We start from the raw sequence: 16024 nt of genomic DNA, 5'->3' as shown, positions 1-16024 counted from the left end.
TTATTTAATCAGACGTCACTGACAATGATCACTAGGCGCTCATCTAGACTACGTGGAACAGTCGAAAGAGGGTATGCAAATTCCATGGGAAAGTAGTTTAGACATGGCTTTTTGATGAACCCCTCGCCCCCCGGTCGAAAACCTCATTTTTTGAGGAAGAGCAGCTTTTCGACAAAGGGAGGAGTTCGCCGAAGAAAGGCGCCTCTAAGCTACTTTCACTTTCGAAAGCTCTGCTTTCGAAACTGCGATCGGAAGAAGATCTTTAGACTGTTCCGCGCATTCTAGATGAGCCCTTTCTGCAAAAGGCTTGTTACAGTACTTAGTAAAGGATTTTCTGTCTGGACCTGTCGCAGACACCTCACTGAAATTCAGATTATTAATGAGTGGAAAAGCACAGTGGAAAGTTAAAAAATATGTTTATATAAAGCACTTGACAGCATAACATTTTGTACCATTTAGAGATGAAACAAATGGCCCACAGCTGATTCAGGCTAATTCTTGCACTACAGCTCCTACGGGAAAAAGCACAGGTGCTCTGATGGCTATTCTGTGAACGTCCACACTGCATGGACTTAACGGGTTACCTTTCATTTCCATAGAACCTCTTTCCCTTGCTACCGGGTTGTTCAGCTCTCAGCTGACGATTGCAAGATCTCCTGTGCTCTCTTGGTACATCTGTCCACCATAGACAGTGATACACGGGGGCTACACCTACACTGCAGGCTACTTGCACAAGAAGCCTTTTGCACAAGAGTTTTTGCGCAAAAACTTCTTGCGGAAGAGCACATCACTTTTGCGATTCACTTTGAGGTGTGGACGTGCTCTTGCGCAAGAAGTTTTTTGCGCAAAACTCTTGTGCAAAAGGCTTCTTGTGCAAGTAGCCTACAGAGTACCCGTAGCCCCCATGTATCACTGTCTAAGGTGGACAGATGTACCAAGAGAGCCCAGAGATCTTGCAATCGTCAGCTGAGAGCTGAACAACCCGGTAGCAAGGGAAAGAAGTTCTACAGAAATGAAAGGTAACCCATTAAGGATTTTTAGGATATTGGGCTTATGAGTCTTTCTGACAGAAATATCAAGAAAGAAAATCTCTTTCCAGGCTTCCTTTTGCTAAGGAGAAAAATGAGAATGACTGACTGTTCTTTCCCAGGTCTGCTGCACGTTGCAAAGCATGTGCATTATAAGCAGCCCACACTTCACTTAAAAAGATGGGGACACTGACTCAAATGATGGTCACCCAAAATTTTTAGTTCCTAATGCTGACTCCCCTAACTAAAAGTTTTAAACCAGGACTTGAAATTCCTACCTTTCTATTGCTCAAACTTGCCTTTTGCAATGTCATCGTTTTAATAGTTTCCCATTTATCATGTAGCATTCCAGGCCAAGCACAAACAGCATTTCTAGAGGGAAATAAAAAAGGAGGGTTTGTTTTTAAGCTTTCGGGCTATAATGCAGTACACAACTGAAAGAATATAAACCCATTGCCCCACTGCTTGCAAATCGCTGTTAAGGAAACAACCTTGTAGAGAGGTCAGACGTACATCTGAAGGGCAAGTATTTAGTGTGCAAGAGAGACAGCTGATTTGAAAGGACATCTGGAAGCATTCACATTACAGTGACAATTTGTTTAATGTGGATGTGTCTACATTGTAGTTAGACGCACTTTTCCGCAAAAAAGCCCCGATTGCCATTTTCGCGATCGGGGCTTTTTTTCGGAACACCGTACTATGCTGTCTACACTGGCCCTTTCGCGCAAAAGTCTTTCGGAAAAAGACTTTTGCCCGAATGGGAGGAGCATAGTATTGCCGGAAAAGCACTGATGATTTTACAGGAGATCGTCAGTGCTTTTCTGAAAATTCAAGCAGCCAGTGTAGACAGCTGGCAAGTTTTTCCGCAAAATCATCTGATTTTGCGGAAAAACTTGCCAGTCTAGACACAGCCTAAGGGTACATCTACACTGCGGAGCTATTTCGGGATACCGGAAGTATCCCGAAATAGCTGCTCCATGTATATTGAAGCAGCCTGTTATTTCAAAATCTATTTTTAAATAACGGGTGGCTTATTCCGACATCCCAGTAACCCTCGTTCCACAAGGATTAAGGGAAATTTTGGAATAGCGAATTAGCACCAAATTACAAAATAAGCTACGCAATTTGCATAGCGCAATTTTGTAGCCTATTTCAAGCTAAGGATGCTGTGTAGACACAGCCTAAGTGCCACAGGACTACTTATTTTTAAAGTTACAGACTAACACTGCTACTCCTGAGACTATAAAAGATGCAGCTTGCTTGCATCCTCATAGCAATCTTTATTGAAACTTAAGCCAGGCAGGGGAAGAATCCAGTGTGATGGGTGCAATACACGAACTGTAATTGAATGTCTCCTCCATTCCACTCAGTGGGTAGCTTCCAGAGGTGGAAGCAAGGCCTGGAAGCCAGACATTTGTGATGACATGCTACAGATAATTTTCCCCTTCCCTGACACCTGTTCAAGTGATGCACCTTAAGCTCCATAGAAACTCACCCTGTATCGAGTCTTTCAAGTTCAAAATGTCAGTGAGAAGTTTCTGTTGCCAGGTAGGGAGGAGATACTCTTATCTATAAACCAGATCTTGAAGTTTATTTCTCTCATAGATAGTGGTGAGACACAACAGCAGCCAGGTGGAGTTTTATAACATGGCCACCCTATGGACTGCAGAATATAAACTATTCGCCAGTAAGACCAGAGCATTCCATTTGCCTCAGTATCACAAAAATCTCTTGCATAGGCACTATTTAGTCTGAAGCATGGTCTAGAAAAATCTGGTTTCTTCCTACTGACCAACAAAGCATGTAAAAGTTTTGTTCCATGTTATGACCTTGCTACTAATAAAGCTTCCAGTGAAGCCATCAGCTGGCATTCTGTACATGTATCAAGCTGTTAATGCCAGCACGAAGGCCAAAGAATGAGCTTCATGTGTTACAAGTTTCCCGTCTCATCCCACCACTCACAAACAAAGCAGACAGTGCCACCTACCGACTCCGTTTAAAGCTCCCAAGCTGAAGTTTGAGGTTATTTTTTACTTCATGACAACTGATCTGAACCAGGATCTAAAAATCACGTCCCTTCTTTCTACAAGGTGCACAAGGGACTGATATCCAGGCATTAACTAAACTGCAATTCCCTGCCAGGGAAATCTCTCAACATTCCCCCTGCCCTAATCTCTTTTGGAGACTTAATGGTCCTGTGTATGACAGAGGTCAAGTACAGGGTGGTAAGCATCCAGTAGGAATGAAAGGAGAGGGATCCCATCAAGGATCTTAAAGCTGTGCTTTAGAAATACTGATGTACCAGAGCAAGGGACACCCAGCAATCCGCAAGTCAGCCTAGCACTTAAGGTGCCTCATTGATGCTATCTTCTACAGAGCTTTCCTCTGTGTCAGAAGCTGCTAAGATAGACAAGCTCTAAATAAAGAGATTAATACTAAGCTAGTAAAATAGAAGATCTGAGACTGAAATCATGACCTCGTCTGCTTCTCTCTACACTTCAGTCACATTGTTGTGCCTTTGACAGTTAAACACTTTATGTCCATGTTACTAATGAAGGCCGAGTCCACCACCAGATCTGCACCAGCAGGTACTTGCATCCATTCCGATGTACTTACAGTATGAAAGTCAAAGAGAGACGCTATGCAAGGCATGAGTGGATAACTTATGGACAGACAACTGGATTTCCTGATTTAATTCTTCCATTTTCAGCGTGATTCAGAGAACAGAACTGGCACTTTGGAGGCTGAGAAAAATGGGTAAGACAGAGATACTGAAAACAAGCTTAACGAAAGTATCTCTGTAAATTTCTCAGAAGAGATACCAGTACTCCCTGCCTTTCCAAGTGTAACATGTATGTATGGTGCCACGAGCACTAAAAAGAAGCTTGGGATCCTCCTTGCATCAGACAGTGGATCTTGCATAAGCCGACAGCAAACTGAGAACCAAACAATGCACACTGGCTTACAATCTTTTATTTACACATTTGCAAACGATTAGAAAATATACACAGACTAGAGTGTTATAGTGTATGAATAATGGTTCTGTTTCGGAGCTCCTGCACATATTCCTTAGCTTGGTCAAATCCAGTCCGCGGTGCTTCTGGAGGGGGAGGTGGGCCTTCTACCAGTTTCACAAAGTAATGGCACTTAACTTTCTCCATGATGCCAAACATGCCTCGGCCATGGTAGCGGATCCGTTTCAGATAGTGGCCTTTTCCAGAAAAGGAGTCAGCTAGGAGAAAAGAAATGGGGGCATCTCACAGTGAATGAGCTACTGGCTATTGTATTGGCTACTGGCAGGTATTTTTTCATAAGTACCTTCAAATTCCTTTCCCTCCAGATTTTTTTTCCTTTTTATTGCACACGTAACAAAGTTGTTCTTGGATAGCTCATGATTAAGAGCATTCACTAAGATCACTAGTGCTGAATTATAAAAAGCATGAACATGTAATTTATTCATTTTGGATAAAGTGAAAAAAAAAAAAAGAATAGAAACTAATTTGGGGCCTACCAGGTTTTACAGTGTCCCTTTAATGAGCAACCCAATTTCTCTTCAGTAACTACTAATATAAGGTAACAGATTCCTGTCTCCTCCATTCTTAGTGGAGACTCAGGAGACTCCATTTTGTCATGTTTCCTCCATCTCACCACACTCACTGTATTTACCAGATATTATCATTATCTGAATATGCAACCATACACATAAAATTGTGAGACTGAAGGGACCTTGAGAGGGCATCTACTCCAGGTCCCTGCACTGCTCATAGGACTAAATATTATCTAGGCCAGTGGTCCCTGCTATGGCGCCCGCGGGAGCATTTGTGTGTGCCCGCCAAGTGCTCAGGGCTGGCCCTGCCCCGGGTGCGTGGCGCATGCGTGGTGCTGGAGCCGGCCCCGGGTGCATGGCGCACGGGGAGCACTGACCCCGGGAGCGCGACGAAGTGGCCGCCTGTGCCCCGGGTGCGCAGCTATGAGGCGCCGGCCCCGGGAGCACGGCAAATTGGCATCCCCACCCCCAGTCATGCAGCTGGTGGGGGGGGGGGGGGCGGGTGCCGGCTTTGGGCACGCGGCTATTCGGGGGGGGGGGGGGGTGCTGGCCCTGGGCACGCGGCTCTGCAGGACGCTGGCCCCAGGCTTGCTGCAAATGAGCGGCCCCGCCCACGGCCACGCAGTGCATAGGGTTGCTGGCCCCAGGCACATAGCTCATGGGGGTGTGGTGTATGCACGGCCCCGCCCGCAGGTGTGTGTGTCCCCCCGCCCCCTGGCGCCCGGCAACTTCAAATGGTTGGAGACCACTGATCTAGCCCATCCCTAAAACAAAAGGAAAAACTATGTAGCACTTTAAAGACTAACAAGATGGTTTAATAGGTGATGAGCTTTCGTGGGCCAGAACCGCTTCCTCAGAAATCATTTTCCACTCCACCTTATCTGATAAAATGGTGGTTTTTTTTGTTTTTTACACACAAAAGCTCTTAAAAGTCTTCAATGATGGAGATTCCACAATCGCCCTAGGCAGTTTATTACAGGGCTTAACCACCCTGACAGACAGGAATTTTTTCCTAATGTCCAACCCTAAACTTCCCTTGCTATAATTTAAGCCCATTGCTGCTTATTCTATCCTGAGAGGTTAAAAAACAATATTTCTCCTTGTAACAACCTTTTATGTACATGTAAACTACTATCATGTCCCCTCTCAGGCGTCCCTAGACTAACAAGCCAATTTTTTTTTCCCAATCTTTCCTAATAGGTCAACCTTCAATCATTTTTGTTACTCCTCTCTGAACTTTCTCCAATTTGTCTACGTTTCCTGAAAATGCGGTGTCTAAAATCGAATGCAATACTCCAGTTGAGACCTTATCAATGTGGAGTAGAGCAGAACAATTATTTCTCATGTCTTGCTTACAATATTTCTACTAGTACAGCCCAGAATGAATTTTACCATTTTTACAAGTGTCACAATATTGACTCATTTAGCTTGTGATCTACTATAACGCCCCCCCTCCTCCGATCCCTTTCTGCAGTACTCCTTCCTAAGCAGTCATTCCACATTTTGTATATGTGCAACTCTTAAATGGAGTACTTTGCATTTGTCCTTATTGAATGTCATCCTATTTACTTCATTTTCCCAATTTACGTAGATCCTTTTGAATTTTAATCCTAGCCTCCAAATCTCTTACAACTCTTCCCAGGTTGATATCATCTACAAACATGGAATTACTCTCTATACCATTATCTATTCTAAATCATTTACCCTTCTTGACCTTGAGGATCTAGGCAGGACTCTTTGGACCCTATCTGCTCTGCAACTAAGGTCACCTGAAGTTAACATGAGAAAGACTCAATGACTTTCCCTCGACAGCACCTCCAGCTGGACAACTAAGAGTTGCTTAGATCTTGGATGGCAGTGCAATGCACTAATCACAAAACAGTACGGCCAGTCATTAGAAAGTAAATAATTCAGTTATGAGACTTGCAAATGTCTCCAAGAAGGTGAACACAGCACTGTCAGCTATAGAGTGCTGGGCTTTTAATGTGTTATTTGTAGGAATGGGAGTATTTTGTCATTTGGGAAAACAAAAGTGCTTTTTACTTATAGTGTCTTACTTTGCTGCCAAGTAGCATATGTAGGAATAAGGCACAGTTGTGATGCAACCTAATCCCACAACACATGCACTAGTAACAATTTCTGATTTTGCTCTAATTCCACTCAGCTTTTAGCATTCTGACTCCTGAATACCAGCTTATGTAGCATAACAGAAACATCAGTGAAGTGACTAAGTAACAAGTTGGACCTGTGTCACAGGGCAGTAAAGAAACCAGGGTGGAATAGATTTTAAACAGCTAGCTTTGCCTAGGAGTACTCCATTAACAAGGATTTCAATTAAGTGTTTCCCTTAAAAGTTTAACATTACAAGACCCCTTTCTTAAGCCTCTCCCAGGGAGGTGTAATTCACCAATCAGCTCAATCACCTTCTCCCAAACTTTCCACTTCAGCAGCCATGAATATTATGAAGTGAGGGGTTATTTTCTCCCTTGTTAAAAAGCCAATTCAATTGCCTTTTTTCACCATCCTCAGTTCAAAAGAGAAATGAACTTTCCATGGGACTGATGATGACACAAGAGGTAAATGCCAAAACATTATAGGAGATCGTGAGAAGACTGCATGTAAGGCTGCATTTAAAAGCACTTCATTTAGAAACTTTTTTACCCCAATGAGAGATTGACAGAAGTTCAAATGCTCAAAAGTAAGAGATAACCGTTAGCTAGTTTTTCACATTTAAATGCAAGTTATATGCTATTGGAAGGGATAGAGCTTTGAAAATGTGACACTACAGAAAAAACCCCACACATTACTACACACACCACCATTGTTGATAAGTTTTGTAGGTCAGTGTCCTGTTAGAGACATTACTAAAACTCCACAGTTGAGGTGTTCAGATTTGTACTTTAAGTGGAATAAAAATCATCTTGTTTCACACTGAAATTCAGTCTCCATGTTTATAATAAAGCTTCAGAGGACAACTGGATTTTTCTGGTTTGTTTTGTGCGTATGCGCAGAATGTCTAGGGGAAAAGGGCACCAGGCTGACTAGACAGCACATGCAAAGGAGACAGAAACTAAGCAGTGGAAAAGAATGAGGAAGAGAAGGGACTGAATTAGAGGCAGAGAGCATAAAGAATTGGCCAGACAATGCAATAAAAATGTTTTTTGCCCCCAATATATTTTCCTAGTATTTTCCCATGTAAGGCCTTGCTGTCATTTCCCCACACCATAAAAATGTGCCTGCTCTTCAATGAGATGCTTCTAAGACAAGTTAAATTTAATTTGTTTGGTGGATTACAGGCATAGGCATTAGCATTAATACAACAGATGAATGGAAACCTGATCTCTACTCATCTGGGACTGTCAAAGCTAGCTGTTAGCACTGAAACATAACAGACTTCTTTTCTTATTTGCCACCATTTAATACTTCCTGAAGTCAAGCATCTTCCTCCAAGTGAAACTATCCATCTGTATTCAGTTAGTAGAGAGTCTGTGCTGATGGATGTACATCTCTTACTAAAAATGGTGTCAAATGCTATAGGAAGTGCTGGTAGCCACTAGTACTAACTAAAGGCTTAATTAGCTTTTTACTATGTAACAATTGTAGTTGCAATAGTGTTGACCACGTGCAGACTTTTAAGGGCTTAATAGAGCCCTAGTGAGGCTGCAGAAGAAGCAGCTAATCAAGGCCCAGCAGGTCCAAATAAAAACTGCAGGCCACAGCAAGGTCAGTACTTGTCTGAAGCTTGAGGAGGGAGAGAATGCATCTGGAATAGGCTGCAACCCCACAGCACAGTATCCCCAAACTCTTCCAATCAAACCCCATCCGTGCCCAGTCTGAACACCCTCAGGAGCCGGGGGGAGAGAGGGGAGAGCAAGTGGGGCCCAAGGAGGAGGAGCCATGCTTCGGGGTAAGGGGTGAGTGGGGCAGGACAGGCAAAGGGGAGCCACACTTAAGGCAGGAAAAGGAAGCTACTGGTACTGGTCCCCAGAGCCATCCCTGAGAGTTCCTCCAGGCACCAACAGCTGCTCTGTCCGATCCCTTTAGAGGCAGAAGCTGGTTACTGGAGGTAACCAGATTTACAGTGTCTGGGTAGCTGGGACAGGCCAGAGTGGAATGAGGGGCAGAGCAAGGTGGGGGTAGTGCTTCCTTCCCATGCTCCCAAGAGACAGGCCTGGCCCTCCCCCGGATATTCCCTCCTTAGGGAGGCACATCCCACCGTTTGGGATCATTGCTATAGCACCTTGCACAGAACTCGGGGAGAAGAGCAGCTCCAGATAGGCTGCTGACACTGCGCAGGGTGCCGTGGACATAGGGAAGTGGCCCAGGCAAACATAGCAATAGTAGAGACAAAGGAATGCCATAAGTGACTGCAGTTCAGAGGGTCCCTGGCCTGGGACCCACAGAGGTGAGTGGACCAGGGTTTCCCCACTCACAGGACAATGGATTGTAGTCACCATGGGAGAGGTGGCTGGATAAAAAGCTAAACACCCCCAGAAGTAGGGGGAGCATGGATAATGACAAGGCTGGAGGGCCCAGTTGCAGTTCCTGATGCTGTGAGAAGGGTTGCACATGGACCATGGACAAGTGACAGGGTGCAAACCACAGAGAGACATCGGCCTCAAGCTACTCCTCAGAATTACCAGGAGGCAGCACTACTCCAGCAACGAATGATGTGCTCCTGGACAGTTGTTAACCGTTTTAGGCAGCAACCAGTTTGGAGCACTTTGATATCAAGAAACCTTATTGGGGATAAAAGCATCTCAGGTCATTACAGGGAGACATTTTTCGGCACTAAAAATAAGAAACAATTTTACCTATATATAAATTTGATTTGAATTCTACATTGTGATCTCTCACGGCCATTTCTTGCGCTTCCAGAAGAACCTATAGCAAAAGAAAAGAAATGCTGAACATGAATTAAAGCAAGGCAATTTCTCATCTCCATAAAGATACCTGCAACTGTTTCAACTTTTAAATTAGCCGTAGAAATAAAATTCTGAGGTTTATAAAGGCTAACTGATATCTCATTTTCAAAAGGGAATGCAATGTTTAAATTATGTTTAAAAATCTAGGCATATATGACAACATTTAAATATTTACAATATTTCTACAAGTAATTTAGAGGGATGTTAAATTTGGGACACAAACTGAAAATTTATTTTTTTGCTCTTAAGCAGTTTTAAGATTTTTTTTTCCAGCAAGTACCAGTTTTAAATCTCTTTTTTTTACCCTTTCACACAAGAACCAAGTGTCACCTAATGAAATTAACAGGCAACAGGTAAACAGCAAACAAAAGGAAATATTTTATCACATAATGCACAGTCAACCTGTGGAACCCATTGTTAGATGTTGTGAAGGTCAAACTAACTGGGTTCCAAAAAGAATTATAGTAAGTTCATGGAAGACAGATCTATCAATGGCTCTTGGACAAGATGATCAGAGATGCAACCCCTTGTTCTGAGTGTCCTAAGTCTTTAAATACTAGAAGCTGGGAGTGGATGCCAGGGGCAGATCACTTGAAAATTGCCCTATTCTGTTCATTTCCTCTGAAGCCGTCTGGCACTGGCCACTGTCTGAAAACAAAATGCAAGACTAGATGGACCATTGGTTGACCTAACATGGCAATTCTAATGTTCATCTTCATGAAGGATGACGCACCCTAGACTAGAAATGTAATCCTTCCAAGTGAAAAGGGACATACTTTATGCTATTTTTTAATTGATAACTGATGCCTCCTTTAGTGAGCAAATGGATCATCTGTTTAAGAGACCTTTGCAACAGAAAAACAATAATACAAGACTCAACTGTTCTCTCTACCCTATAATTTATAAATTCAAAACATGTTTTAAGATGCAAGTTTAGAGACATAAATTTAAATGTTTTTGAAGGCTGGTGATGATGAAAAGATGACACCCATATGTACTAAAATAGTACCTTGAATAGTTACTAAAATATTGTATGCAGAGGTCATTAATGCCTCAACAAATCAGAGCAGAATAAATTGATTGAAAAGAGTAATAAAAATGTATTGTAAGAAAGCTGGATCAAAGTATCATGGGGGGCTTAAAGGAAAGTCTCTGGAAATTCTGATGATAGGTATGGGTTTGATAAAGTACTGAAGAACTGTGCAATATACCTCTTTGATCACCTTTGCCCCCTTCTTGTCATTGAATTCCAGCTGAGCAAGAGCCTGATCAATTGACATTCCTTTTATCTGGAATTAGGAAAAGTTAAAAGAAAAAATTAAACCCTTCAGAACAAAAGGCAGAAAAGCGTTAAGATTGCAATGCCAGGAACAATGCTGATATCATAATTAAATTTCAAAGATGTTAGCCCTTCTTCCCCCATTCCTATTCACCACACACTAAAACGTTTAGTGCAGAGGTCTTATCATCCAATTGCCATACAATTTTTCATAAGGGAAGGATCTGTCTGTCGTCCTTGACCAAAATTCCTACCACCAACTGCTGCTGAGCCGCAGTTAGCGTGGCCCATCCCTCTTCTAGGCAAGGCAACATAATGGTGTCACATGTATACAGTTTGAGAAGCACTTTCCTACCAAGTACATTGAACAAAGTTAAAATGTTGTCTTACCAGCTTTGCCAAATACCACATCTTGTCCTTACTGTATTTTATCTCCCTTCGACAGTGGAATATTTCCTAGAGAGAAAAGGGTTTTTTTAAAGCTATAATAATGGTGATTTGGCTGTAAAACTGAGAAGATGGAATGTTTATGATCTCAGGGAGAAAAAAAAACCTCATAAGATCAAGGCAAGCTCATCATTTCTGCTACTATGCTAACTACATTGGTACTATAATGAACTTAATTAGCCCATCAGAGGCAGATTCAGAAAGAAGGAACTTGCAAAATCAGTAACTGATAAGAAAAGCTGTCTCCAAAGATGTACCTCAGCACCACTGCTGCACCAGCAAGTACAATTTAACAGAAGGGTCAGCAACCCATGGCTCAGTACGGAACCAGATGTGGCTCCTTTGTCATTCCCAAAATCCATGCAACTTTTTAAATGAAAAATTAATTCAAAATTTTAAACACACAAATTACTCATGGCAGGAGGGTCTGTCTTTGTCTGTTTCACTTTACCCAGAGGTGAAAGGAAGGGGGTGGTCCCAGGAAGAACCGGCTGCGCTGCAGCAAGAGCTGGCTGGGGTACTCTGCTTGTTTGAAGAGCTGGCTGAGGGCGTGCGGTAGGGGACGTGGGCGCGCTCCCAGCTGGGATAGTGAGAGGGGCTGGTGGCAGCAGATGCCTCTATCTGACCGCCACAGCCCAGCTCCAGCCCCCATCTGATGGCTACGTTCAGGGGCTGCAGCTGTGCTCCTGGGGCAGTCCCCAAGACCCTGCCATGGTAACCCTGCAACTGCTGCAACAGCCTGGCCACAGCATCCTCGTCCAGCCTTTGCTACCTGGGGACAGCAGCCCAGCCCCGGCCAGGTAAGGTGATCCAGCCCCAGGGTCCCCCACATGCAGCCCCAGAGCAAGGGTGATTAAACCATGAGTAAACTGACCAGTTGGCCCCACTGGGTGCAGGAGTGGGCAGAAGGGAGTCCTAATGGATAAGGCATCATCTGAAGGTAAGGAGGACGAATAGATCTCAAGGGCCTAATGGATAACACATCAGCCTCCCAAGCCTGGAGTTGCAGGTTCAAGTCGTCGTCCCCTCCCCCCAATGCTCCTAGAGACAGGCACACCAATGCCAGCCTCCCTGCTGATGGGAAGAGATAGCCCCCAGGGAAGGCAAACCACAGACACACTGCCTGGAAGCTTCCCCCACCACTCCCATTGGCCCATCCCTGTCATGCTTCTCTCACACATCCCAGCCAGCTCCTACTCCCTCCCGGCCAGACTCCCTCCTGCAGGGGCTGCAGGAAGCTGGTAGTGGCTGCCAAGCTGCTCCAGGGACAGGTGGCTTGCTCTGGTGCAGCACCGCTCCAGCTTACAGCCAGGGCAGGCCATGTGGTAGCTGCACCCACCTTGGCCACAGCTCCAACGCTGGGGAATCTGGGGGGAGTGGCTGTGTGCAGCAAAACTGCAGGTCCATGCTGCCACACAGCTTAAAGCAGGAGTTCCCGACTTTTTTTTTTACCGCAAACCCATTCACAAACTTTTGGTGGACTGGTAACATTTTATTTGCATATTCATTATAAAATGTTTTCCTGTCCACCTAGCCCCAACTCAGCCTCTTGTCCCCCAGTCTCACACTCTTTAAAGCCCCACACCTACACCCCATGCCCTTTGGCCCTTTAACCTCTAATCCCTGCAGCCCATGCCAACACCTTCTTGCCCCATGACCACACCATACCCTCACCCAATACCCCTTTGAACCCACCCCAGACCTACACTTCCCAGAGCGAGGCTGCCCCCTCTAGAGAGCATGGGCATTACTGATGCATGGGCAGGGGGAGCAGCCGTTGGCAGCGTGCATGCTCCCTCCTCTTTTATGTTCCTTCCTTCCCTAAGCACATCCCATGCCTCCGTGGCTAGAGGTGAGGGGGTACAGAGCATGGAGCCTCTGGCACCACCTCTTCCTGCTGCCACTACAGACCCAGCGCCACTGCCAGGCAAAATCAGCCGCCATGGCTGCCAGAGCTGAGCTGCCACACCTGAACAGCCAGGTTCTGGCCCAGCAGCCAGTGGTTCACAGTGGTTATTGAGAACCACTGGCTTAGAGGGAACTCTGTTTTCATATTGCTTTCCTCCATCAAAGGCTCAGCATTTAGTTTGGCTGAATGACCAACATTAAATGGCTTATAACATTTTGATTATCCAATTAACTTTGATTATCCAATGAATGTGTTTTGCACAATGCAATCTAAACAGCTGCTGATGTCCAAGCTGAATCTTCAGTAGCTCTTTTCCACTTCTAAATTCTGAGATTAAATGAACCTCCTTTGCTCATACAGTTACAAACAAGATAGCAAAAATATCTAAATCCTAGACTGAGTATGCTAACTAGATATCATATATGATCATCTTGTGCAATTATCCAGAGAGGTAGTCCAATCAGCAGCAACTAGGTGTTACATATAAGTAGGTAGAGAGAGTTCACAGGTGAATTCTTACTGCTGGTCTTCGAGGCTCTCCTGGCAGCTGCGGAGGGTACACTATTCTGTTCTTCTTCTCCCATCTCCCAACATTCTCCAGAAATGCGCTTGTGTGGATATTTGACAGAGGAGAAATAGTGCAAGATGCTAGTAACCTGCAAGACACAATTCGTCAAACCTTTTGCTCCTAGACCTGTGCAGTGTGCTCATATCTAAATAACTGAAGCTGACTGTAAGCTAAGTCACGGAAACATCAGAATGCCCCAGATGAGTTTAACCAACTTACATTTTTATTTAACATTAGCAATTGGCAAAAAGAGGTTAGAAGAGATATGTGCTTATGCCAAGGGCATTTCTCCTGTGCATAAGAAATTTGGGACACATTGTGATGGATCCTTCCTCTACAGTTCCCATCAATGCTGCCAAAGTATCTCAGTCCTGGCCAATTACAGAGCCATTGCACATCATTCCAGATTTAAAGACTTAATCCAGTCATTTATCCCTAGATAAAAAAAAAAAAAAGAGCCCACCTAAATGAATCCTATCATCTAGCAAGGGACACTAAGTTCTGCAATTTAACTGATTCTTGCCCGCTTATTGGCTAGTGACCTTACAGCACTAATAATGTTTTGCCTTTTTCAATAGCAGACTACTGACATATGTAAGTAACATGATAGCAACAAGTGTGTTTCCTACTAAATTTGAAATGAAAGCTACTATACTAAAATACTTTCAAAATGCAGTGAAGCCAAATTTTATTTAAATTTAAAATTTAAATTTTAAGGTAAAACAAGACTAAGGTGTATTTCTGTGGTTTATCAGTTATTTCCTAGCCTGAGAATCAGACAGCAATATTTGTAATTTAGAAGTGTCCCCTGCTGGCCGAACAACAGAATGATGCTATATAGCCATTCCTGTTCAATACTGGGACTGAAGATGAGTCTGCAGTATAAGAGACAGGCAGGAAATAGAAAATGAGAAGCTAAATGCAAGAATAAAAGGAGACGCAGGTAAGAGTATGACTACTTTTAGACTGTTTAACCAGCTAATACGCTGTCTTAGGAGAAGGTTTTAATGAATACATTTATTACCCAAGACAAACATTATCTAGCTCTCTGGATGATCCCTGCTATTAACTCAAGTATCAGAAGCAACAGTGCATGGTGGCAACTATCTCCCAGGAGCACCTCAGGAGCCTGTGTGTAACTGTGAACGTTAACAAATAAGCTCAGGCTTGTCTGTTACCCATTTACACCAGTGGTCACCAACCAGTAGATTGGGATGTACTGGTAGATCTTGGAACCTTTGACAGGTGATCCTGAGAGGTTTGGCCAGGAGGTTATCAAGTGTGGGCACTTCAGCTGCCCTCTCAGCACTGCCCTGCTGCTCCTGCCCTTTGCCTTGGAGCTGCCCCTCACCCGTGGGAGCCTCCTGCTTGCTGTGTAGGGCACAGGAAGAAGGGGGGGGGCACTGATCTCAGGGTGCCCCTCTCCTCCACCTGTACCCCATCTCCACAGAGCAGAGGGGGCAGGGATGGAGAGAGTTTGCTGGATGCTTTTGGGAGTGGTGCAGGGTCAGTCCTGCCTTAGTCCCCTGCACCACCACCCAGAAGCCACCTGTGGTAAATGGTGCCCAGCTGGAGCCTGCATTCCCAATCCTGGCCCCAGTCCTGAACCCCTTCTGCACCCTAAATTCCTGCCCCCGGCCGGATAAAAGAGAGTGAGGCTGGGGGAGGGAGGACAGAGCGAGCAGGGGCAGGGCCTTAGAGAAGGGGGGGGAGGGGGCATCGGGGCCACAGAATACAAACCCCAACCTCCTCCCTCGGTTTTCTTCCCCTCCCAAGGGGCCGCCCCCCCCCAGCCCTGCACGCCCCTGCCCGGGGGACTGCCCCCCCTCTAGCCCTGCACGCCCCCTCCCCGGGGGACGGCCCCCCCCAGCCCTGCACGCCCCCGCCCCCGCCCGGGGGACTGCCCCCCCTCTAGCCCTGCACGCCCCTCCCCCCAGCCCTGCACGCCCCCGCCCGGGGGACGGCCCCCCCCAGCCCTGCACGCCCCCGCCCGGGGGCCCAGCCCCCAATAGCCCCCCCGTAGGAGCAGAGCCGCAGCCCCGGAGCCCGAACCTGCCCTGCGGGGAGACGCGGCTCGTACCTCTCCGGCCGGGTCCAGCTGAGGAGGCTCCGCGCCCAGGCGGCCCCTGCAAGAGCGAAGCGGGGCAGTTAGCGAGGACACGGCGGCCAAACCCCCGCCCGCCCCGCTCCCCTCCCCTCCCCTCAGACTCACCCGCCGCCGCCGCCATCTTCCCCGCTTCGCTTGGCGGCACGCGCCCCCCTACGCATGCGCAGGGCCCGCCGCGCGCCGGGGTCAGAGGTGACGTCGCGACCGCGTGCGG

The 16024-nt window shown here is 45.7% G+C and overlaps 1 protein-coding gene across 3 annotated transcripts; it reads right to left on the bottom strand.

Annotated features, from left to right (window-relative positions):
- Positions 1 to 3985: 3985 nt before the first annotated feature.
- On the bottom strand, positions 3986 to 16015 carry MRPL22 (mitochondrial ribosomal protein L22). 3 transcript variants are annotated; one of them, XM_075900613.1, is made up of 7 exons: positions 15916 to 16015; positions 15784 to 15829; positions 13656 to 13791; positions 11170 to 11235; positions 10712 to 10789; positions 9390 to 9459; positions 3986 to 4260 (listed from the first exon to the last, which is right to left on the bottom strand). In XM_075900613.1, the coding sequence occupies exons 1-7, from the start codon at positions 15929 to 15931 to the stop codon at positions 4049 to 4051; spliced, it is 624 nt and encodes a 207-aa protein (XP_075756728.1). In that variant the 5' UTR covers positions 15932 to 16015; the 3' UTR covers positions 3986 to 4048. The 3 variants fall into 3 exon arrangements, with proteins under 3 accessions (XP_075756728.1, XP_075756729.1, XP_075756730.1); XM_075900614.1 differs by having other exon boundaries at positions 15784 to 15830; positions 15923 to 15994; XM_075900615.1 differs by lacking the exons at positions 15784 to 15829; positions 15916 to 16015 and adding an exon at positions 13923 to 14128.
- Between the last annotated feature and the right edge of the window lie 9 nt (positions 16016 to 16024).

Source organism: Pelodiscus sinensis, chromosome 17 (assembly GCF_049634645.1).
Source record: "Pelodiscus sinensis isolate JC-2024 chromosome 17, ASM4963464v1, whole genome shotgun sequence".
Lineage (NCBI taxonomy): Eukaryota > Metazoa > Chordata > Testudines > Trionychidae > Pelodiscus > Pelodiscus sinensis.
This window is presented reverse-complemented; position numbering and strand designations above follow the sequence as displayed.

Coding starts and splice junctions, on each gene's coding strand:
- MRPL22 (XM_075900613.1), bottom strand. Junction 11,236..13,655: donor GAGAGCCTCGAAGACCAGCA/GTAAGAATTCAC, acceptor TTTTCTCTCTAG/GAAATATTCCACTGTCGAAG. Junction 9,460..10,711: donor GGGCAAAGGTGATCAAAGAG/GTATATTGCACA, acceptor CTTTTGCTATAG/GTTCTTCTGGAAGCGCAAGA.